Source organism: Alternaria viburni, assembly GCF_023758015.1.
Source record: "Alternaria viburni strain BMP 2772 chromosome Unknown scaffold_3, whole genome shotgun sequence".
Taxonomy (NCBI): domain Eukaryota; kingdom Fungi; phylum Ascomycota; class Dothideomycetes; order Pleosporales; family Pleosporaceae; genus Alternaria; species Alternaria viburni.
The window spans coordinates 1,448,110-1,470,682 of NW_026055772.1; the positions used below are offsets into that span (position 1 = coordinate 1,448,110).

The window sequence follows — 22,573 nt, forward strand, 5'->3', positions numbered from 1 at the left end:
TTAGTCTGCGGAGCGCGACCGATGAAAAGGGCCACGCAACGACATTACCATGGTACGGTGAGGAGTAGTCCGGCACGTACCTGGCTATGGTGGCAGACACAGGGTGCCGGAATTGGTATTTGGAAGACAACTCGATCGCCCACGGAAACAAGCAAAGCCTGCATGGCATTGTTTGCACCACCTTGAACGTGTTGTCATGTTGTTCATTTCCCGTCAACACTGCCTATTCTACGCACACTTTCGCATTGCCTTTCAATATGCTCTGCCTTCCGCTTTTAAACATGTTCAGCTCCAATAAGACCGATCACGAGTTCTCAGATCATTCCTGCAATATGTGTCGACGCGCCACCGATTTGAGCCCGCCACGGAATCCGAATACTTGCACATCAAGACCGGCCATGTCGCATCGAGGCCCAGTAGCCCATCTACCTCACACGATAATCAATTCCAATCTCGGCTGCCGAAATCACACCTTCCGGTTGCAATTCAATCGATTCCTGGTGGAGGATCCAACTGTCGCAGTGTTCTCCGTCGACCAAGAAGCGCCAATCTCAAGCGTATGGCGAGACGAAGATCGCCGGGGCTGCTACGGATGGGCCCGAATTTTCTCCGCGTCGCGATCCAGATGCAATGTAACAATGAGTGTCGGACAACACTGGACACTTGGGATTTCGAACAAGTCGATCCGGTACTGGAACATGGAAGAAGGGGTTATCCTAGTGGATTGGGGTCAGCTTTACGATAGCTACTTCAAGCAATTGAAGACGAGGAACCAGGAGAGGTCAACGGCTTTCGCAGAACAGGATTATGGACAGGACGAAGACATGCCACCCAACCGTTCCATGCAGCGAGTATCTCGAAACAATCACCGCCCGGCGACAGCGAACTCGACAGCGCACGAGATTGGCACACGCTTCAGCAATGGTCTAAGGGTTGTGAGAGACGCCATTAGAAGTCGTGTGGGTGAAGGCAGGCCGAGGGGAACAGGACGGGAAAGGATCGCGCTCGCACGCGTCCCTCTGATGTGGACGAACCCGAGCTATCAACGATTGCGATAATAGAGACATTAATAGCCAATTAATACAAGGACATAATGGATTCATGAGCAGCAGGAACCCCCAAAAGTCTTTGACGCCGCCACAAGAGGTCGATGACGTCCGTGTAAACTCTGACGCGTGACGCGTGAACGCCCTCCCGTTTTAGCGACAAAAAAAGTACAACCCCCGCTATAGCCCCGCCCATAACACCAACACCAGCACATCTTTGAAGCACATAGCAAAAGCACCAAAATGTCTACCTGTGTTATCTGCGACAAGCCGCTGGAGGTAGAAGTCGAGCGCGACGAGGACGAAGAGTACGAGGGCGGCGCATCGTCATCCGGCAAAGGACCCGCGGCGGCACCAGAAACATATCCCGATGACGTCCAGCTAACCTGCGGATGCCACTTCCACTGGTACGCACACCTTTTCTGCGCAATCGCACACCATCGCTAACACGCCACGTGCAGGGACTGTCTCCTCTCCGCCTACGAAATAACCTCGTGTCCCCACTGCGGCAAAGAAATCTCCAGCACAGGCGACGGCCAACAAAAGGTCCTCTGCCGACTCAACAACGAAGGCGGAATCCAAGAGAACCTCGATATCCTGCCCCTCCTCACCGAAGAATCATACCTGAAAGCGTACCCGGAAGACAGGAAAGCGCGCGCCTTCCTCGAGTTCTGTCGCGAAGGCGATTACAAGGCTGTTGTCGAGCTGCTGCTGAACGATGACGATGACAGCGAGGACGACGAGGGCGATGTCGAAATGAGCACAACGGATCATCCTGAGAAGGAGGTGGGCATTGATAGGATGTTGAGATACCAGGATCCGATTGGGGATATGCAGTCGGGGCTACATGCGGCAGTGCATGCGCAGAGCAGAGAGGTCGCGTGGCTGTTACTGCTGCTGGCGAGTAACTACCCGCTACTGGACTTCCCGACGCAGGTCTTCCAAGAGGCGGAGGCCATGGGTATTATGAGGGGGCTTACAGAGGACAAGATTGATATCAGGAGTCTGAGGGATGCGAATGGGAGGACTGCGGAGGATATTGCGAGGGAGATTGGTGGGGTCTGGGTGGGATGGACGGACAACAACAGGTTGGCGATATGAGGGTTGTGACAGAGCGTATTTCCCGGGCGACAATACGGTGCTTTCGGTTTGTACAAGGAGGGCTGGGAGTTTAGCACGCGAAGTGCACAAAATGCTGTCCAAGAAGAGAGGAGGTATATGGAACTTGGTGTAATGATTAGTATCACCCTTATGACATACAGGTGCTCAAAACAAAAGCACTTCAGGGCCAGCCTTTCAGTGCGCTTGGTTATGACCTACAATCTACAAGCCTATGACGTCTATTAGGTGCACCTCGTACTATGCGCAAAAGTGATAGTACTCACTAGAGTACTCCCGGTGTTTCCTCCCATACAACCCGCCAACGCCAGCAAAAAGGATGCACGCCAGGCGCGCCCGCCATGCCACCCACATCCGCAAAAAGAATGGTTCGAAGAATCCCGAGCAAGCTCGAGCACGTTGTCCCCTTCGTGGATCGAACACGATACCTCCAGATTTAGTGACTGAGACTTCAGTCTGGCGCTCTCCCAATTGAGCTAAGGAGACGGTTGTGATAGGGAATTGATGGAGAAAATGAAAAGTGCAACCCTAATATCCCAAATTTCACAGCGCAGTCCATGAAACTGAAGGCCAAGAACGGGGAAAGGTCCAATAGTAATCTGTTGTGGCGAAATCAAAACCCTGCGTCGTGATGAAGTACGTTGGTGGGGTGGAAGTGGGGTTTGCACCGTGGGCTAGACTTGGCCAGGCCTGAGACGGGAACTGGGGATGGTACACCAGAGTGGTGATTGGTAATGTAGGAACACTGTATTCGTTACTGTTGTACGTTGCACCTCGGTTTGTCTGTTTCCGGGTCGGGGTTTTCTTGTATAGGTATGCGCGCTACACATCAAGACTGCAAGTTTGACTCTCCTGAGCGGATCACCTAATCAAGTAAGACGCGAGACGTGCGCGCTTATCATACATAAACACAGGATAACGATGTTGAAGTGAAGTGTTGCAATACCAGAATGGCGTCGCACCATAGGCTATGCTTAGGTGCCATCTTTAAAGTGGCTTGTTTGAATTAGGGGGAAATCCGACTTTTAAAGCGCATCAACAGGTGGTTCCAAAGGAGTGAGTGGCAACGCGTCCATGCATTTCCCAAGTCTTTGTCGAATCGGCCAACAGCACGTGTCTGCTTTATATACTCAGTATCTCGGCCAGGTGCTTGTTACACGCGTCGTCTCCCGCTTACGCTGGTCCAACAACTCGTATCTGTGCCCCTGGAAGGTCGTTAATCTTAGGTTCCTCAACACTGAATCACTACCGTCAGTCGGTCACAGAAGAGACAGCCTCTCGGTAGCAGTATGAGAAAAGAAGGCGTATGGTAGCCAATAGTCTGATTCGTGATATATCGATCCCTACGCCTGTGTATCATGCCTCGTCAAATCGCCATACATGGCCGTCCCCTTTCAACTCCTCACTCCTCGCCCGTGGTATCTCATGCTCGTGTAAATAGCAAACTTTGTAGTATCGTCCGTTGTCGTCGTGCACTCGCTCGGAAGTCTGGTCGCTTATTTCACAACACCCTCGTCAGCGTTGAAGCAGACGTCGAACTCCTTGCTGTGCTTGTTGGTTGCGTGATCGGTAAGCATCTTGCGGCTCGTGGTGCCCTGGAAGGTTTGGAAGCAGGTTTTGCACTTGATGGTCTGGGCGGCGGCGTTCTGGTATTGTGTTAGCAGTGCGACTTGTAACGGTGATATGAATGCGGGACCGCGACGTTGCAGGATCGCGCAAGGGAGCGGGGCTACGTACGGCTTTCAGTTGGCTCTTGGCTTCCTTGGGACCGGCATCGCCTGTAGGTTCGGAGTACGAAGTTAGTTACTGTCTCACGGGCGGCTCCTATGGTGGGATGCTAACCCTTCCTGTCGCGTTTCTGCTGCGCTCTTCGAAAAATGTTAGCGAGCGTTCCAGGGCTGCTGGATATATGTAAAGTGGCTTACTTGGCTCCGTTACCCATCTTGTAATTTGCTGATAGTCAGTCGCTGAGTGTGAGTGAAGATATGTGTCGAGGGCGATCAAGATCTGAGGATTTATTCGTGTGAAGGCTGGTGGTTCTGCGAGATTATTTGCGACGGCGGGGAGGGTCCAGGCCGTTTGGTCGAAAGGCGGTGTTGGCACTTCCGGCGTTAAGCGGCATCGGGTTAGGTCCTCCGCGCTATCATGTGAATCTATCTTTCACGCTACCACTTAGGCACAACCTTGGAATCTACTGCCGTTCTGGAATTGTGTCGAGTCACGTCCCCTAGAGCATCTGTCGGGTACTTAACACTTCCATCGCGCGGTAGCAAATTACTGGGCTACACATCGTGACGCGCGGCAGCTTTCCACACGCTTCACGTTTTATCCCTGGACGCGATCTCGGGAGCTAGGTAATGACATACCGTTTAGCAGAACTACATGATAACATATCGCGATGACAGATCGAGAACTACACCTACGCGATGGCTCCCATCCTTACTGTCAGTTAATACATGGCTATGGCAATCTGCAGGTAGCCGCGATCTAGTCTGTCACTAATCCGTAGGTACAAGTACTACATGAACTTGGAAGGCTCTGATAGTACAGGTAGCATTTCTTCAAAGTTCATCTGGGTATCTAACCGTTGTCATATCTTGATTCGAATTTTGCACCGTCACTAAGTCCCTGTGTTTCACACCTTTTTCCTGAACATGGTACAAACGTCCATAAAGCCAGGCAGGTACTCGGTCTTCATTCTCGTTTGCTTTGCTACCTAACATCCTCCCTCTACACCATGAACTCTCTCTCAATCTTTCCTTAACACCTAATATCAATATTCCCTCAACATCATGGCCCACAGCCACAGCAACCACGAGCCAGGCCATCACGCGTATGGGCACAAGCATGGTCGCTTCCAAGTCAGTCGAAAGACCCGCCTCAGGGCTGTGATAGCTATTTCCTTCTGTTTCTTCGCCGCCGAAATCTCCGTAGGTTTCTATACATCATCACTTGCCCTGGTGGCTGATGCCTTCCACTATGTGAGTCCCGGATCATCCTACATGCCTACGTTGTACCTTCCTTGCGTCAAGCCACTAACACTCTGTCCAGCTCAACGACCTCATCGGATTCATCGTGGCCCTGGTAGCTGTCCAGGTGACAGAGCGCAAGACTTCACCTCCAGATCTCTCCTTTGGTTGGGCGCGGGCCTCACTCCTCGGCGCCTTCTTCAACGGCTCTTTCCTTCTCGCCCTAGGTGTCAGCATCACACTACAATCTATCGAGCGCTTCATCTCCATTGAACACGTCGACAACCCCAAACTAGTCCTGATTGTTGGTTGTGTTGGCCTAGCTCTCAACATCATCAGTGCCTTGTTCCTACATGAGCATGATCACGATCACGGCCCTGGTAGCAGCGGCGACGAGGAGAGCATGTCACTTGCGCCAATGCATGCCAATCACCTGCACATATCCGCGAAACCAAAGAAGCACGGAATGGATCTGGGTATTCTCGGAGTTCTCATCCACGTTATCGGCGACGCGATCAACAACATCGGTGTCATCATCTCCGCAGTCATCATATGGTTCGTCAAGTCGCCTAATCGTTATTATGCCGACCCAGCGGTTAGTATGTGGATCGCCATCATGATTCTTCTTACCGCAATTCCCCTCACGAAGCGTAGCGGAAAGATTCTGCTTCAGTCTGCACCCCTGGGCGTCAAGATTGAAGATGTCAAACACGATCTGGAGGCCATTCCTGGTGTGCTTAGTGTGCACGAACTGCACGTCTGGCGTCTGGATCAGAAGAAAGCTGTCGCATCAGCACATGTTGTGGTCAGTGACCCTGATATCGCGAGCTTCATGAGCAAAGCCAAGATTTTCTCTGAATGTCTGCATGCGTACGGCATTCACTCGGCAACACTCCAACCTGAGCTGGCATCCGCTTCGGACAGGATCCATGAGGTTGAAGCTGGGGGCAGGGAAACAGCCGAAGGCGTCACAAGTTCAACGCAAACAGCACGAACGAGTACCGAGACTTGCGGTGTGCCTTGTGGTGTAACTTGCGAAGAGTTGAAGTGCTGCACTTGAGTTCCGAAGTAGCTCGATTTCGGAATCAGTTCCGCAGTCCCTGCATAAGCTTACGAGGACGCGTTCAGATACCCCACTATGAGCATCCAAGCTGAGCTTCAGCTTCACGGTACACAATCATTAGTATAACGAACGACATATGAACAGATAGCCGAAACTTCTCCTAATAGAAACACATTCTCTTGTCCTTTCCATACCTTAAATCTCATCCATCATCCACTCAGCCCATAATGTCCACCAAAGAAATCCACAAGTACGGCACCGACGATGGCTGGCACGGCATCATCCAAGAAGGAGGTGACTTCCCACCCGAGAAAGACAGATACCACCTCTACATCGGTAAGCCCACACAAAACCATGACACCATACCAAAGCAACACTCACGCCGACGTATCACCCAGGCCTCTTCTGCCCCTTCGCCCACCGCCCAAACCTAGTCCGTCACCTCAACCACCTCCAACCCTACCTCCCCACCTCCATCGTCCGCCCCTATCCAAAGGGCGAACCCGGCTGGCGCTTCGACGCCAGCTACCCCAACGCAACACCCGACCACCTCTTCGACAGCCAATTCATGCACCAGATCTACTTCCGCGACGACCCGGCCTATAAGGGGAAATACAGCGTGCCGTTACTGTGGGATAAGAAAAGCGGCCGTATAGTAAACAATGAGAGTGCTGAGATGCTGAAGTGGTTGCCAAGAGCTTTTGATTCTGTGTTGGAGAGTGAGGGGAAGGACGTGGGACACAATTTCTACCCTGAGGAGCAACGCGGGAAGATCGATGAGATTAGTCCGTGGTTGCAGTCGCTGATTTGCGCGGGCGTGTATAAAGCGGGTTTCGCGCCGACTCAAGAAGGCTACGAGAAGGGTGTTGTTCCGCTTTTTGCTGCGCTGAATCGACTGGAAGAACTTGTGCACACGAACGGCGGTCCGTATATCCTCGGCGACAAGCTGACTGAACTCGATCTCCTGGCTTATCCGACGATCGTCCGTTTCGACACGGTATACTCGCAGCATTTCAAGACGAATCTGGGTTCAATACGCCATGACTACCCTGTCCTGAACAATTGGCTGAAGAACTTGTATCACAATGTTGAGGGGTTCAAGGAGAGTACGGATTTCAAACATATCAAGGAGAATGTGAGTGGAACTGCTCGGGTTCATACAGGGTGCTGTGATGGCTGACTTTGATTGCGCGCACAGTATACGAAGAGTCATGGCGATATCAACCCGCTCAGTATCACGCCGCTGGGACCGCATCCGGACGTGGAAGAGGGGTATGAGAAGGATTGGAGTAAGTTGAAGCCTGGGAAGGTAGCGCATCCGCGGGTCTTGGAGGAACAGAGCAAGCTTTGAGGGAACGTCGGCGTGAAAGAGATGAGTGAAGTCTTCGAGGATACCGGAGCGGACGAAAATGGTAGGTCTGAAACAGATAGTGGTATTCTTTGGTATTCCATTCGCAACGAAATTTTGGGTCATTCTTGCCCTTTATCCATAATATACATACCGCGCATCGCCGACGGAGTATTTTGTTTACACACACATAGCCGGTCCAAATTCCCATCCGAGACTCTGTAGTCCATCTACTGCGTCTTCTTTGTGCTCTTCTCGCTGGGCGCACTGTACAGCCAAACGGCTACAAATGCCAGCCAGCCCAAGACGGTGACCCAGATACCGCCAATCCAGACCCACGCACCGCTAATCTCGAAACTCCTTGGGTACTCGTCGTGCGCAAAGTGCCTGACGGTGACCTGCCTCTTTTCGTCAATGTTGGTGACAAAGGGGCGGCGGTAGTTGACGCGGAAGTTGAAAATGCCGTGCTGGTCGGGTGTCCTGAACGCGACGCCGAAGATGGTTGCGTTCGCGGTCTGTGCGATTGGAGAAAGGTTCAGGCGTTGGAAGGGCGAGAGCATGCTGAACTCAAGCTGGATGTTATCCTTGGGCGAGGGGACGAAGGGAGCGAGGTGATCGTTCGTGTATTCGGATATCTCGACTTGGAAGTGCTATGTCTGTTAGTACCTTGGTCTTAAACGCGGTTTCACCTAACTTACGACGTCGGTCTTGATACGGTAGATGCCAGGGTTGTTTTCGGGAATGGCAGTGCTGGTGTTCAACTTCTTGCTGGCACCCTCGTCCTGGTAGTGGAGGAGCTTGCCAATCTTCAGCACACCCGTCTCCTTGAAGGTCCACTCAGAAAGCTTCTGCGCGAACTCGCGGTTGCCAGTCGTGATAGCCTTGTCGCCCAGCCTGGCCTTCTCAGCGAACCACTTGTTCTGGAGCATCTCGGCTGAGCCGACAACTGCCAGACGCGCCGCGTTGTTCGCCTGCATCGCAGAGACGACGTTCAGCTGCTCGCCAACCGCGAAGGGGTCCTCAACACCGTCAGTCTCATCCTTGGGGTTGTAGCTGTAGGCGGTGCTGGGAGCGCGGAGGATAGGCGAGGTAAGAGGCGATTCGTTTCCAAGAGCCTGGCCGACAGCGCGTGGCACAGCAATGTATCCCTCGCCAGCGAAGTAGTTCTTGACATCTGGCCTGAGCGTCTTGGGGAACGGAAGGAGCAATACGTCGTGCTCTTCCTTCGCCGATGACGCATCGTAGTTGAAGTGGTCAACAACCAATGCGCCCTTGTCCGCTGGGATGTTGATGTCGACTTCGAGAAGCATGGCCTGGACGGCGGTAGGGATAGCGTATTCGCTCGAGAGGGCAACCAGAATGTTCCCATCCTTCTTCATGAACTCGAGGAGGTTGTTCGCGGTGAGGGCAGGGCCGAGGCCTTTCGACTTGCCGGGGAGGAGGAGGACATGGTCGTATGCTCGTTCGCCATGCTTCAATAATGAGAGCTTGCTCTCTTTTGGTGATTCGACAGATGCGGTATATCCCCGGGCTATACAGTCCTGTCAGCATTGGCTCGCTATCAGTGGATTCGATTGAGCGTCATCTCCTGCGCAAGGCCAAGTTGCAAGTTCGATGGCTTCGGAGCTTTGTCAATGCCTCGTCTTTGCATCGCACCTTGCGCAAATAAAAGACACCACAACGTCTCCAGACATGATTGAACTAACTCATAACTTACACGTCAAGTCCTCCAAGAACACACTGTACTTCTCCCGCTCAGCCTGCTCCTCCAGCACAACCAGCAAGCGGTTGCCAGTGAAACTCTTGGCCTGGACCACCACCGACCAGACGAAGGCGACGGTAAAAGAAAGTAACCACCTCATCTTGTGGTTGATCGAAGATTGGACTTGTCGAGTTGCGCCGGCGTGTGGAGAGCTGTAACGGAGATACGTATGCTTTTGCCAAGCCCATCGGTCCCGGAAAATCGCTGCACGCCGATTGGAGTGCGGAGGTGAGTGAGCTACGGGCTGCGACCTCACGAACACCAGACTCGCGCCGACAACTTGCGATTGCGACACCAGACTGAGGCATTGAGCCTGCTGATTACCGGATCTACCGACGCACGACCAGGGATAGTCTACGTACGCGCATACTTGCCTTGCGACTCCGAATCACGCGCTCACATACCAGCAGCAATACAGCGACCATGTCCGGCATTCCCCCCTCCCCGCGCTTCTTCCAGCAGCCGATACGCTACATGAAATGGGCCTCTATCAACAAGCCGGCATACTTCTACTCCATCATGGTCGGATGCGCTGGTCCCATAATGGTCGTTACCGTTCCCCCGATTCGGAGATATATGGGCGAGGAGCAGATCCCCAAGATCCCTATGACATACCCAGGTACGTGGCGGATGGAGAGAATTGGTTGCTAAGATATTCGGTGGACTGGATATGGAAAATGGGGAGAAATAGGACGATTTGCTGACTTGTCACAGTACCAAAGGGACAACGGCCGAGACCGACGGGCTTCGATGACGAGTAGAGGATATCAGGGGAGATGGAGGAGACAACGGGAATGAAGCTTTCACTCGGATTCAAGGAGATATCAAGTCAGAATATTCCCTTTCACTTCAATACACCATAAGAATACAGTCAAGAATCATCATTTTTTGTCTAACCGTGGAGGCAGTCGAGCCATTATCAAGAAATTCCCATGCCCTCATAGACCCTTTTGCCGACTACAGACAACCCAATACCGCATTTCCGTCCAGCCAAAGACCCGTTTGACGCCGACATACGAACCTAACCCTCACTTTTGAAAAACCACACAACGCCCAGGAGGTCCTCACGGCATCCTGTGAAGCCCAAAACCAGCCCAAAAGTACCGCCTGGCGGATACCTCAATCCAAAACCTAATCAATCTTAGCCCGCTTACCCCTGGTATCCTCCTCATCATCATCACTCTCAAACTCGACCGAATCTTCCTCCTCCTCACCCTCCATACTCATACTCCTCTCCTGATGCATTCTCGCGGTATCCAAATTCTTGCGAGCAATGTCATTGCCACCGGGCTTGTACGCCCTCTTCGCCGGAAGAACCCTAGGACCCTCGCTGTCCTTGTCCCACGGGTAATCGCCCTTGTCGAACTCAGTACAAGTCAGATACTCAACAGGGAAGCGATGGATATCCAGCTGGCAGGTTGATTTGAGGATCTTGTGCTGGTCGACTACGGTCTTCATGCACTCCTTGATCTCGAGCAGATGGTTCTCCAGGACGTTCATGGCTTTCTTTGTCATGGGGAATTTGGTGTGGAACTGGTTGATGACGGATTTGTCCATGTAAGATTCTCCTGCTGTGCCGATCGCCTTGTAGAGTTCGAAACCGCAGTCGGGAGCGTGGCGGCCTTTGTCCATGATGAGACGCTGGCCGATCCAGTGGCGGAAGAAGGTCAGTGCTATCCAGACGAGGATGTCTTTGGCGTAGGCTTCGCGCTTGATCGGTAGGTCTTCGACGGGGAGGCGCATGGTACCGGGATAGAGGGACATGACGGCTAGCTCGACGGCTTTGCACTGGCCGAGCATCGCGCGGTGGTACTTCTCGAGCAAAGCGCGTAGACCAGGGACTTCACGGAGGTAGTCCAGGGTGCTGCGGGAAGCCTTCAGGACCCTCCAGTTGCCGACTAGATGAACGATACATTCGCGGAAGATGAGTTCGCTGCGGATTCGGTACGACATCTCGATCCAGGCGTGCGGCTTCTTCTGGATGGCGCGGAAGAGATCCTGGCCATGTTTCAGGAGGGCGATCTCGATGGGCTTGGAGATAAGTATGGTGCAGCCTAGGTAGTCGGCGATCTTGAGAAGCTGGTAGCAATCATGAAGGGCGGCGGACATGTCGGTGTCAGCAATCTTGAGCTCTTTGTTGTAGAAAGCATAGAAGATGCTTTCGTAGTGCTGGAAGGTCTTAACGGCTTGGGGGATACGTCCGTTTTCATTGACGATTAGGCCGCTGCGACCGTCGGCTCGCTCGGCAGTTGGTGTGAGTTCCTGGAGACATTGTTGTTAGTGACTGTTATTGGTAACTTGAGGATAGGACAGGGGTTAGAGTCTCATACAACAAGGTCAAGACGCCCGGCAGGATGTTGATCAGAAGGCAGGTCCTTGAGTTCGATCATCCAGCGCGTCTTGATACCGGCGTTCCTGGCGCGTGTGTTCAATTTGACGGCGTTGCATTCGGTCAACAAATCGGCAAGGAGGGTGGAATTACGCGCCAAAGTACCCGAGTGGAACTTGTAGCGACGCTCATGGCCGAGGACGACTTCGACATCTTCTGCTTGGTTCATGTTGAGTGATGGGGTGTTGTCGGTTACCGAAGGCTTTATGGTGACAATGCTCACAGCAAGAGAAGAGTGTTGGAGGCTCAAGGCAACAAGCAAAGAGTTGATATATGCAAGGCAATCACTGCTGTTAGCAACCAAGGGACCCAAATGTTTGTAGAGTGGAGAGTATGGTGGAGTGTTGGAGCAGACAGGTGAAGATATTATATAGGGCAGTGCTGGGAGCCTTCTGCTAGCGGCTGACCGCTGGCGTGGTATTCCCCAAGGTAAAGGTGGACAGGTAGAAGAGCCCGAGCGCAGTGTCACGGGGTGGGCCAGGCCCTCCGATAGTCGCAAGAGTGAGAGGCAGTGGGCTATTCGAAGGTCGGCGGGCGGCTGTTGGTACGTCAAACGAGCCGCAAAAAAGTCGCTGAAGTCCTCAACACCGCAATTTACGTCTTGAATACGAATTGACGCGAAATAAGTAGACTTCAAGCCATTCGATTCCTTTAGTTGCCTTGATACTTCGAAACACATGCAGACTGCGTGCAACACCCAAGAACTCGTATACCGTACCATAGACTTATGTTCGCGAGAGCATCTTCATAACTAGGAACATTAGAACTGGAGCAGTCAGGAGAACTTATGCTGTCTCATGAGACCTTGGAATACTTGGAGATGATGTCTATTGTCACGCATGTAGCAACACGCCTTGATGAAACCTTGGGCAAAACGTATGTAGAAGCTATCGTGCATATCTGCTATTTCCTCACTGCATATACACACAAACCTCTGAAGACCTACAGGAAGCTAAAGGCCAACTCAGAACGCCGAAGTATCTGCTCGTGTGAGTGTATGAGCGAGATCGTGTAGTGCTGTTTCTTGTTTACGTGGCAGCAATGAGATTCACACATACTTGGTCTTGTTGCTCCGAACTTGGAATCAATCAAAAATTCATGAGGTAGATATATCGTACAAGAAAGTAATCAGAATATGATCCTTGGCACTAGGCCTTGCTCATGACGCCATCCGAGGAGGTCGAATGGTACCTCCGCAGAGACCTCACATCCACTTCTGTGCTTGCTGCATACCGCTGAGCTGGTTGAGTCCTGGAAACTCTGTAGTGCTTCCGTCAGGGAGACGTTGCAACTGCACTCCTCGTACATCATCTACATCCTTGAAGCAGTGAGTCGGATGGCACAAGTTCAAGAGCAGAACTGCCGCAATGATGACACCGCCCTCCAATCCGATGAAGTACTTTTGGGTATTGGCAATATGACCTTCCCAGCCCTCACTCAGTTCCGCGACGCGGAACACGCACCTTGTGAAGATGCAGAGGGTAGACAGCGACAGAGCCGCGAGGAAAGCTTTGAATGGCCATGAACGACGGATGATAGCTGGCTGTTGATCCGGAGATATCTGGCCTAGAGATGTTCTTCCTTGGTATGTGCGCCATGCAAAGTCAAGGGCCAGCAGGATGAAGAGGAGCATAGTTGCGACTTGGAAGGCTAGACCAGCGACCATGATGTGGTTGCCCTTCTCCGGGTTCTCGCCGTTGTGTGTCGCGACGCTAGCCATACCTCCGCCAGCGGCTTGAAGCACAAGTGAGATGAAGTCGCAGGGGATGAAGATCTTGGGGTATGAGAGGGGCTTGATCCGTGAGTGTTGTGGGCCGACAGTGGTGACGATGCGCGAGAGGCAGAGGTAGATGCCGGCAGCGAGGAAGGCAGGTGCGATGGTCAGGCAAATGATCTGGATGAGGAAAGGGTTCTGTGTCGTGTCAGTCCTGGAATCGACGAATACAATTCACGGACGTACCTCAGCGAACTGATCTGCATGTGCTAAGATGCGCCCAATATAACCGACGACTTCAATCGCGCAACCCGTTCCCATTGCGACAGTGAAGCCAAGCCATCTCTTTCCCATAATGCCCTGCACAAGGTAGGCGATAGTCGAGATACCGAACAGCGCAGCGAAGGCGATGTTGGTGGCCAAGGAAGGTTGATAGCCCCAGTATGCCCACTCTTTTAGGCATACCTCTGATATGTGGTAGCAGGGCCCGTCATAGCCGATTATCATCTTGGGCGAAGTTGAAGGCGTATTCGCCTCTTTATTCCGTGGGGGTGAGTAGGGAAAGGGAAAGATTTTGATGCGGCGGTTGAAATTATACCCTGTGGTTGAGGGTCGCTAAGGCAAGGAAAAGGCGGTATCCACCTTGGAAACGAGAAGGTGAGTATTAGGTACCCAGGCAAGCTAGTGAGAAGATGCGTCAAGCAAAAGAGTGGAACGTAAGCGGGGTCCCGAGTGTTGTAGGCAGGGAAGAGGGGGTGAGGGAAGCTGACCACCAGGGCAGTCGCGGTGAGCGAGAGGAACGCGCGATTGCGCTGGAGTAGGAAGAACGAGTGAAAGAGGACGAAGCGCCACAACACCAGCTCGCAAGGCTGCGGATGGAGCGACGATATAAGTACCGGTGTGATGACCTTCTCGCCTAGGAAATTGTACGCATCAGTGCAACCATGGTACTGAAGCCCGGTTCGCCAGTACGACCCAACAGTACAACCACCAATTACAATACTGGCTACAAAGCGGACACTTTTTGTTACCGGCCGTTATGGTTACAGGGACCTGCCGCGCGTTGCAGGACGAAATGTGCGATTGGACACTGCGACAAGAACAGACTGCGGACTATTGACTTACCGCTGATTGCATAGAAATGGCCTTTCTTTTGGAGTGTCAAGCTTTCCACCCAGCGCTGCACGTGGCTCAAAAGCAAAAAGCGGTCTCACATTGTATGTGTGCACTGACCTCATCTTCGTACACTTCCTCTTCTGGTCGTAGCGTAGAGTTGCAATGTTGGTAAAGATGATGCGGTCGATCCCGAGCGAATGTTAGCTATCTCAGCTTATCTTGCTAACCATCAACAGGCCTCTCTTCGTGCGTCACCAGTGAGCGTTTGCGTGAGCAGCGAAGCGAAGCAAAGCTGACTTGAGAATCTGCAAAGGGCATCAGTGACCAAGACTGAAGGATGTACCTAAGCTACAGCTGGGGGGACGATGCGGCGGTGGTTTCATCAAAAAATGTATACCACTCTTGAAAAGGCAAACATAGCCATGTTCGTGGCTTACATGCGCAAGGACGACCCATTGTTGCTCAGAGATACAACGCCATCCTTGATTCCAGTACAGTTCCTAAATCCCGAGTCGAAGAAAGTTACCGGGTATCGATTCATGACCTTTTCCGTAAACGCCAATACAGTGATAAGATCAAGTGACAGCAACGGGAATAGGTGACATCCAAAAGGTATGTCAGTTGTTCTGGTCCGCGGCAACAGCTATTCTTTAGTTAGGTGATGGTAGTGGTGGTAGTGGTGGTGGTGGTGGTGCTTCGAGCCGGGTATTCTCAGCCAACATTCTACTGAATGCGATACCGACACCTTCGATGACGGCCAGGAGGATGGCGCAACCGATAGCATTATTGCGCATGGCTTTGGCGCCGCCTCGGACCGCCAGCGCGCCTCCAGTGAAGAAGCCTCCGATGATGGCATTCCACGGATCGTCCTTCTCCCTGCAAATATATCAATTAGTATGTGTCTGGTTTTTCGTCGCGACTTGGATTCCTCGTTGGCCAGAGAGGAGCCTCCGCACCTGATGCCTTTCACAGCGCAATCGAAGCTGCTAAAGAGGCCACCCCATACTCCAAAGTTACCACCAAGGACAGGAGCGCGCGTTCTCAGGGCGACAATGGCACCGACGCGTCGCTCGCCATGCGGAGAATTGCTGTTGGAGCTGTGAGCACCTTCTGGCTATACGACGTGGTGGTGAAGCGAGTACCGGAACCCCTTTATGCCATGCCAAACTGCCCCTCCGATGGCCTAGGAGTCGTTAGCTTTGAAACCGAGGATGACGTAGCCAGCTGCAAGCAATCGGTAGGACTTGCCCCCATGCAGAACGCTCCGCCAAAATCACTAAGGGCAACCCAAGGGCAAGGGTCCCGGCTGTGGTCCATGGACATTGTGGAGTGTCATGGAGTGTGAACGTGACTTGGATTTGGTGTTTGGGCGTTGCCATGTGCCTGCGGGGTCAGCTCACGGATGCAGGTACGACGGGGTGCCGGAGCAAATCCGATACCAAGCATATGACTGAGAGCGACTTAGTTTCCAATCCCTTTGGATAACTTATCCTCCCTGTGCATCTACTCGGCATAGTCGATGTATTATGGCTACGTGCGAGGCAACACATACATTTGCAGAGGAACTTACCTGTACGCCAACGCTGCACCTGGGGGTTCACCTGATTCCAGATTGTCCTTGCTACTTATCACGTCGCTATCTATGGGTATATCATGATAGACAAGTCATGGCTCTACTAATGCAAAGTTTATTGCAATCACAGCTTTGGAGCAGGCGAGGATGACAGCATCTCAAATGCACTCCTATTTGCAAGAGATGGAACATGGTGCACCAAGTCTTGTGCGTGTGGCCTTTGCTCCTCACTACGAAGCATGGGCGGTGACAGTGCGGGCGGACGTCTCGGCAGGCTCCAATACCGTGGACGTGTTCCGAGTCGGGCAGCACAAGGGGCTTGAGACGTAAGCGCAACGGCATTTGGATAATTCTCGAGACGATTAGAAAGCAAAGAATTCCGAGGAAAGAGGCGAGAAGGGCAGGCATGGCTATCATTTGTCGGACGGCCAGGTACAATTGCCAATCCCCAATCCCCTGCTCGCCCTAGCGCCACCAGCACGGTCACTGCAAGACAGCCTGCATGCAAGCCTACGTCGCCATCCTCCGACAGCTGCATACACCTACACACTGCTCTGTTGTTTCTTGTTGTCGTCGCTGCACACGTCGTATCTGCTCTGCGACCTTGTCACTCGATTCATCGCGATATACACTAGTACGGACCCTGCTTTGGCGAGCCCGAGGCCACATCAGTTCAGCCCAAGTGCCTGTGTTGGCTTGGCGGCGGGCGAACCCCAATCCCACGTCTTCGGCATTGACGCATCATCAACGCTGTCACTCGTTCCAACCACCTTCGAGACACAATCTTTCCCCCGTGATCTGGTCGCTGTTGGTTCTTTTGGAGCGGTTGTCAGCTGTATACTGTCAGTGTTAGCATCGCCGAGCAATAGAGGGGTTCTCCGCTAACTGGCCACCAGTACCGTCCCTCACACAAACCCCTCGAAAAAGGTGCGTAGAGCTCCGGAACCGCCACACCCCGTCTCGACGTTGTTTGGGAGAGACCCCGTGTTCCCCAGGCGGCTGTGCACCGGCGATACAGACTGCGCGTGGATGATTGCTAATACGGGCAATACAGCACGAGAGGGACCGACTTGGATATAGTAGGACTGCTGGGAGTCACGTCCACCCCACAGTCTTGGTGATCGGACGTCGGAGGAAGGATTGCCACCATGGCAGCGGCGACTGCGGGTAAGTAAAGGAAGTCGTTGCGGGCAGCCTGCAACGCTCTTCACCATTTCCTTCTGCCACCATGATGCACCAACATGCCTCGTCTGAGCCTCCTCCCCGGTCTCTCCAGATATCTGACATCGCTTCTCCCCTTCGCAGGCTACGAGTGGAACCGCTCTTCGCCGCTGCGCTCCTCGCCCGACACATCATCCTCCATGTACCCCGACCGGCCCATTCGCCCTCTGCCCGCCCGTTCTCTACGCGCCCGCTTGTCCCCCGAGCAGGCCGAGACGATCGTGTACCCGCACAACCCGCCGTCTACAGGGCCGCTCTTCAACTACCCGCCATACACGGCCGATGAGCGCGTCAGACCTCACAGGACTGGGGCTAACGACCACCACGCCTGTCATTGTGGCCATACCCATTCCGAGGTCGAGAGCGAGGAGGAAGAGGACGACCGAAACGGACCGCTGCCGTCGTCCCCGAGCTATCAGTACAGCAGACAAGCGTCAGGCAAGCCGGCAGCGGGTGCGACTGGTGCCTATCGCAAACCAGGTTCGCCTGCGTCTTCGGTCGATGGCTACGAGTCATTCGAGAACACGAACAACAAGAAGAAGCGCAAAATCCCCAACATGGGTAGCAACGGGTCACACCACGCGAGCCTCTCCGCGGATCTGACTGGCATGGGTGTCGCACCAGTTCACGAGGCAGGCGCCATGGACGACGGGGATGGCATCGCGCGTTACTACGGCTCGGCGCCCTCGACACCCCAACACGCGACAAGTTCTGGCACCGGCATCTCAGGCGCAGGCAGAGGGCGTTTCGGCCGATCTGGCTCGGGACGGTCAGAAAGGCGAGTGTTGGCTAGTTCGACCAATCTCGCCAACGCCAAAGGGAACAGCAAACGTACGGTGTCACCTCGGGAATTGATACGTCTTTACTACTAAAAGAGTCCGTGCGCTAACGATTTGTTTTCTAGGACCTCCGGAGCAAAGCGGCATCATCTCCACTGCCATTGCCAACGCAAACGCGACCCCGCCACCCCCGGGCAACGAAAACGTGAGCCTTCTGCAGCAGGAAGCCGCCAAGCATACTGCCAGCAAGACGCAATTCACTTTCACCTGCGGCTCCGACTCGGCCAACAAGATGGTCTGGCCGGGCCAGGAAAACGGCCAGTATCCCCAACCGCCTGGCGCATACCCCAATGCCGCTGCCTCTCCTTCACCCCACCCCCAAGCCACCCGCTCACGGCCCCCCGTGCGCCCCGATGCGCCCATGGTGTCTACCCAGGGCACTCAGACCAGCCCCAACATGAACGGAGCAGGTGCATACCCCCCACCGCCCCTGCCCAATGGGACTGCACGACGTCCGACCGGACCTCCACCGCCGCAACAGGCACCGCCGCCTCGCAAGCCACGACGTAGCGCCTCAAAGCTGTACGAGTATGCTGCCCGCAAGCGTCGCATTCAGCAAGAGTACGCCAACTTCCACAACCCGCCAAGTCAGCCGTGGATATGCGAATTCTGCGAATACGAGGACATATTTGGCCATCCTCCCATGGCTCTGATCCGGCAGTATGAGATCAAGGACAGGAAGGAGCGCAAACGTCTGGCAGAGAAGCGGCGGCTGTTGGAGAAGGCCAGGATGAAGGGACGCAAGGGCAAGAAGGCGAGCAAGAAGGCACAGAACAATGCCAACAACGCTCAGCACAACCAAAACCCTCCGCCTGGCGGCTACGACCGACGCGACGATGAAGGGTCGCTGGATCCACAGGACGAGTACTACGACGACGATTACGACGAACCGATAGCTACTTGTCCACATGGTTGCCAGCACCACCCGCATCCTCCGCATCCACACCCGCATAAAGTCCCAGGTTTGCCTCCTGGGGACCCTCGGGTGGGAGGGCCGCCTGTTGCCAATGGCATCTAGCAACCGGACGAGACGGGGTGGGCCGTCTGTGTTCTTGCATTAAGTCTTCTTGCACTGTCTTTCCGTGCCGCCTTCATGGTCGGAGTTGTTGCAGCTGTTGCTCGGGTGTCCAGACGCGGTGTCAAACGCATCTTCGAGATGACAGGGGGCTAGCGCATTCGATCAACCACGCTTTCCCTCGCCCACGGCCTGACACCTTACCGAGCATACTCAGCAACCCTCTCCTAAGGCACACTGTTTCGTTTTGTTTGCAGCGTTCTAGCGTCGTTTTCCAGCATTGTTTCCCAGCACTTTCCCGGAGTCATTGAACCGTTGGTTGTTTCCAATCTGACACCACCCGATCACGACTCGTTCCCAACCCCCTCACCTTCACGACATATCATGAACATATAACCATACGTAAACTCCACTCAAATAGACAACCTCTCGACTCTAACACTGAGACGGACTGTATTGTATCGTACATATCCCGCCGGCAGTGTATAGAGGGAACATTACAAGATACCAGATGGCGTTCCAAGTTGGGCAGCTGGTCCAGTTTGTTGTCTCACACTCTTGGTCGGCAGACTGTCAACATATCGTCATGTTACATAGTATACAAGTTGGTAATTACTAGCTAGAAAATCCGTTTTATGTAACAACAAGCAATCGATCAAACTTCCGTCCGATCTCGCTGTGCTCTTTGAACTGCGTTGCATCACTATGCTTCGCGATGCTGTTTTGCGCAGAGTTGTGATTTGAATATATTTTCATTTCTCATTTCTCATATCCATGCAATAACTGCAGCTTCTTTCTACACAAAGTTCTACATCCTCTCGACAGGGCTGAGTCCAAGCACCCTCATACCATTGTACAAGACCTGCCTAGCAGCAACATACAGCGCCAACCTAGCAATCATAACGTTCTTGTCCGAGCCCACAACCTGCAAGTGGTCGTAACTACTGCTGAGCGCATGTGCCATCTTAAACAAGTACGTAAGCACCGTAGTGGGTTCCTGTGTCTTGAGCGTGTTGAGGAAAGTGTCTGGCCACGAAGCCAACTGACGGACCAGCTCAACAGCCTTGTCCTCCTTTAGCAAGCTCAAGTCCGCGGATGTGAGATCGAGTTCGGCGAGACTGGGGTCCGCGTCGCAGGCTTTGCGATATATGGAGCAGAGACGGGCGTGTGCGTATTGCAGGTATGGGCCTGTGTCGCCTTCGAAGGAGCACATGCGGTCCATGTCGAAGGTGTAGTTGTTGATGCGCTTGCCCTTCATGTCTTGCACCATGACGGCAGAGATGCCTAGTGTGTCGGCGGTCTGCTCGGGGTCTTTGACTTGGGCGTATTTTGTCTCGTTTGTCTTCATTACTTCGTGCATCTTGTCGCCGACGTCGCGGAGGATGTCGTCGAGGAACTTGGCTGTGCCTTTTCGGGTCGACATACCTGTTGTTGTTAGCGACCTGGATGGAGTATAAGAGATGGGAAGGAGGTCATACCAAGAACCATGCCGAAGTTGATGTGTTGGCACTTGTCTGAGATGTCTTTCCTGCCCATGAGTTCTTCGATCTTGAAGAGCTGGGCCAAGTGCAGGTCTTGTTGTGAGGCGACGACGTAAATCATACGGCTGTGACGCAGTTAGCAAGGAATAGGAAATTGTAGGAACGGGCTAGCATACTCAAAGTGGTACTTCTCGACACGCTCGATCGCAGCGCCAATGTCTCGGGTCAGGTATAGCGAAGTACCGTCCTTCTTCTTGACAACGGCCTTGCCCAGTTTCTTGGAATGCTTTGTGAGGTCGACAATGACAGCGCCCTCTGAGTCCTCGCAGACCTTCTTCTCCCACATGATCTTAGCAGCAAGATCCATGCTCTCGTCCTTGACTTGGGACTCTCCGCTGTAGTCGTCGTAGTGAATGTTTAGCCGGGCGTATGTCTGTTTGTACTTCTCGATGGACAGGTCCTGCGCAGGTCAATATTGATACTCTACCCTTTGTGATCGGTCTACTCACCCTGAAGCGCTTCCAGATGCCGAGCGCCTTAGGCTCGCCGTCTACCATACCCTTGAAGTATTTCCTAGCCTGCTCATCTATACCCTCGGCTTCAATCTTCTTGACTTCGGCCTCCTGCGCCGACGCATCCTTGCCCTCTTCCTTAAGCTTCGCAGCTTCGGCCTTGAGAGCCTTCATCTTCTCCGCCTCTTCGTGTTGTACGTTGCTGACCCTGACGTAGATGTCATACAAGTGTCCAATGGGGTTCTTGACGAGTTCCTCCTCGTTTCCGTAGAGATCGAAACCAATAGCCAACACACCGTATTGCTTTCCCCAGTCTCCGAGGTAGTTCATGCGAACGACGTCCCAGCCAGCGCCCTCGTATAGGTTTGCGAGGAAACCACCAATGATTGTGCTTCGCAAATGACCAGCGTGGAAGGGCTTCGCGATGTTGGGTGAACTGAACTCGACAATCATCTTCTTCGCGCCGGAGGAAGGGTCGAGCGGGTTCTTGAGACCGAGATTCTTGTTGAAACCATATGCCTCCTTGGACTTGAGGACCATGGGCAGGACGAGCGAAGTGAGCGTCTCTGGCTTGAAGAAGAAGCCAATGGATGTGTTTGTGACAATTGGCTTCTTAACCAGCGGCGACTCGGGGAAGGCGTCTGCCAGCTCCTGTGCGAAGGCCTTCATGTCCTTCTTCTTCTGGCGGAGCGCGGGCACGGCCAGCTGCAAGTCTCCATGCTCTGGCTTGGCCGTCCATGCTAGTGTGGGGTATATTATTTGCTTGTCGACGCCTGAGACGGACGAGAGCAGCTCGGTGATGTGGCTCCGGTAGATGTCGAAGGGGTTGAGGGCGGGGTATGTGTTGGGCTGTTGCGGGACCTTGTCGAGGCCGAGCGTGGCGAGTGTGTTGGTGAGGTCCTCCATGCTGACTGGTGGGCGCGCCGACGCGTCGAGGTTTCGGAGGGGATTGAGGGAAGTAGCGTCGAACTGGAAGTAGTCTCGCAGCAGAGTGGAGGCAGCTGCGACTCTAGGACTGTTGTGCCCGTGTGGGATGGGCTGGTTGTGTATATAATGCCGCGGACGTGTGTGCGGTCGCAGCGGGGAGGAGAGCGTGTGGAGGGTGGACGCGCGCGGGGTGGTGGGCTTAAGGGCAGGCTGTGTCAGTATGACTGGACTACGGCTGCGTCTCTGAGTCAAAGGGAAGGAGCGAGTCGCCAGCGGCCTCGTCAAACAAGCGTTGCTAGAGGGAAAAAGTCTGGCGCGACAAATATTTGCCAGGCTTTGCTGCATGCCAGATGTGGGGTAGCTGCGATGCGTCAATGGTTCGCGAGAGATGCGAGCAATCGCGCTAGTATAAAATTTAGGAGGGGCTCCGACGTGAGGCTGAACATGGCCTGAGCCCCCAGTCTGCCATCGTCGCAGCC

General features: G+C 53.6%; 10 protein-coding genes and 1 non-coding gene across 11 annotated transcripts; 5 read left to right on the plus strand and 6 right to left on the minus strand.

Moving 5' to 3' along the window:
• Window positions 1-1,289: 1,289 nt before the first annotated feature.
• On the plus strand, window positions 1,290-2,147 carry J4E79_002100 (uncharacterized protein; the record flags this gene model as incomplete). Its single annotated transcript, XM_049351003.1, has 2 exons — window positions 1,290-1,453; window positions 1,508-2,147. 2 exons carry the CDS (start codon window positions 1,290-1,292, stop codon window positions 2,145-2,147), a joined length of 804 nt encoding a protein of 267 aa, XP_049214842.1.
• A 418-nt stretch (window positions 2,148-2,565) lies between these two features.
• Window positions 2,566-2,651, minus strand: J4E79_002101. The gene has a single exon. It is a non-coding gene; the product is annotated as a tRNA-Phe (tRNA).
• Window positions 2,652-3,661: 1,010 nt separating this feature from the next.
• Window positions 3,662-4,107, minus strand: J4E79_002102 (uncharacterized protein; the record flags this gene model as incomplete). Its single annotated transcript, XM_049351004.1, has 4 exons — window positions 3,662-3,811; window positions 3,903-3,943; window positions 4,008-4,033; window positions 4,091-4,107. The coding sequence occupies 4 exons, from the start codon at window positions 4,105-4,107 to the stop codon at window positions 3,662-3,664; spliced, it is 234 nt and encodes a 77-aa protein (XP_049214843.1).
• An 850-nt stretch (window positions 4,108-4,957) lies between these two features.
• Window positions 4,958-6,194, plus strand: J4E79_002103 (uncharacterized protein; the record flags this gene model as incomplete). Its single annotated transcript, XM_049351005.1, has 2 exons — window positions 4,958-5,146; window positions 5,217-6,194. The coding sequence occupies 2 exons, from the start codon at window positions 4,958-4,960 to the stop codon at window positions 6,192-6,194; spliced, it is 1,167 nt and encodes a 388-aa protein (XP_049214844.1).
• A 230-nt stretch (window positions 6,195-6,424) lies between these two features.
• On the plus strand, window positions 6,425-7,548 carry J4E79_002104 (uncharacterized protein; the record flags this gene model as incomplete). Its single annotated transcript, XM_049351006.1, has 3 exons — window positions 6,425-6,533; window positions 6,596-7,332; window positions 7,396-7,548. 3 exons carry the CDS (start codon window positions 6,425-6,427, stop codon window positions 7,546-7,548), a joined length of 999 nt encoding a protein of 332 aa, XP_049214845.1.
• A 227-nt stretch (window positions 7,549-7,775) lies between these two features.
• On the minus strand, window positions 7,776-9,407 carry J4E79_002105 (uncharacterized protein; the record flags this gene model as incomplete). The annotated part of the gene is made up of 3 exons (XM_049351007.1): window positions 7,776-8,195; window positions 8,244-9,076; window positions 9,263-9,407. The coding sequence occupies 3 exons, from the start codon at window positions 9,405-9,407 to the stop codon at window positions 7,776-7,778; spliced, it is 1,398 nt and encodes a 465-aa protein (XP_049214846.1).
• A 323-nt stretch (window positions 9,408-9,730) lies between these two features.
• Window positions 9,731-10,068, plus strand: J4E79_002106 (uncharacterized protein; the record flags this gene model as incomplete). Its single annotated transcript, XM_049351008.1, has 2 exons — window positions 9,731-9,926; window positions 10,022-10,068. 2 exons carry the CDS (start codon window positions 9,731-9,733, stop codon window positions 10,066-10,068), a joined length of 243 nt encoding a protein of 80 aa, XP_049214847.1.
• Window positions 10,069-10,438: 370 nt separating this feature from the next.
• Window positions 10,439-11,865, minus strand: J4E79_002107 (uncharacterized protein; the record flags this gene model as incomplete). The annotated part of the gene is made up of 2 exons (XM_049351009.1): window positions 10,439-11,569; window positions 11,638-11,865. 2 exons carry the CDS (start codon window positions 11,863-11,865, stop codon window positions 10,439-10,441), a joined length of 1,359 nt encoding a protein of 452 aa, XP_049214848.1.
• A 1,035-nt stretch (window positions 11,866-12,900) lies between these two features.
• On the minus strand, window positions 12,901-13,917 carry J4E79_002108 (uncharacterized protein; the record flags this gene model as incomplete). The annotated part of the gene is made up of 2 exons (XM_049351010.1): window positions 12,901-13,608; window positions 13,657-13,917. 2 exons carry the CDS (start codon window positions 13,915-13,917, stop codon window positions 12,901-12,903), a joined length of 969 nt encoding a protein of 322 aa, XP_049214849.1.
• Window positions 13,918-17,247: 3,330 nt separating this feature from the next.
• J4E79_002109 (uncharacterized protein) lies at window positions 17,248-19,177 on the plus strand (the record flags this gene model as incomplete). Its single annotated transcript, XM_049351011.1, has 3 exons — window positions 17,248-17,266; window positions 17,405-18,151; window positions 18,225-19,177. The coding sequence occupies 3 exons, from the start codon at window positions 17,248-17,250 to the stop codon at window positions 19,175-19,177; spliced, it is 1,719 nt and encodes a 572-aa protein (XP_049214850.1).
• Window positions 19,178-19,982: 805 nt separating this feature from the next.
• On the minus strand, window positions 19,983-22,073 carry J4E79_002110 (uncharacterized protein; the record flags this gene model as incomplete). The annotated part of the gene is made up of 4 exons (XM_049351012.1): window positions 19,983-20,599; window positions 20,653-20,780; window positions 20,832-21,115; window positions 21,165-22,073. 4 exons carry the CDS (start codon window positions 22,071-22,073, stop codon window positions 19,983-19,985), a joined length of 1,938 nt encoding a protein of 645 aa, XP_049214851.1.
• Window positions 22,074-22,573: the final 500 nt, after the last annotated feature.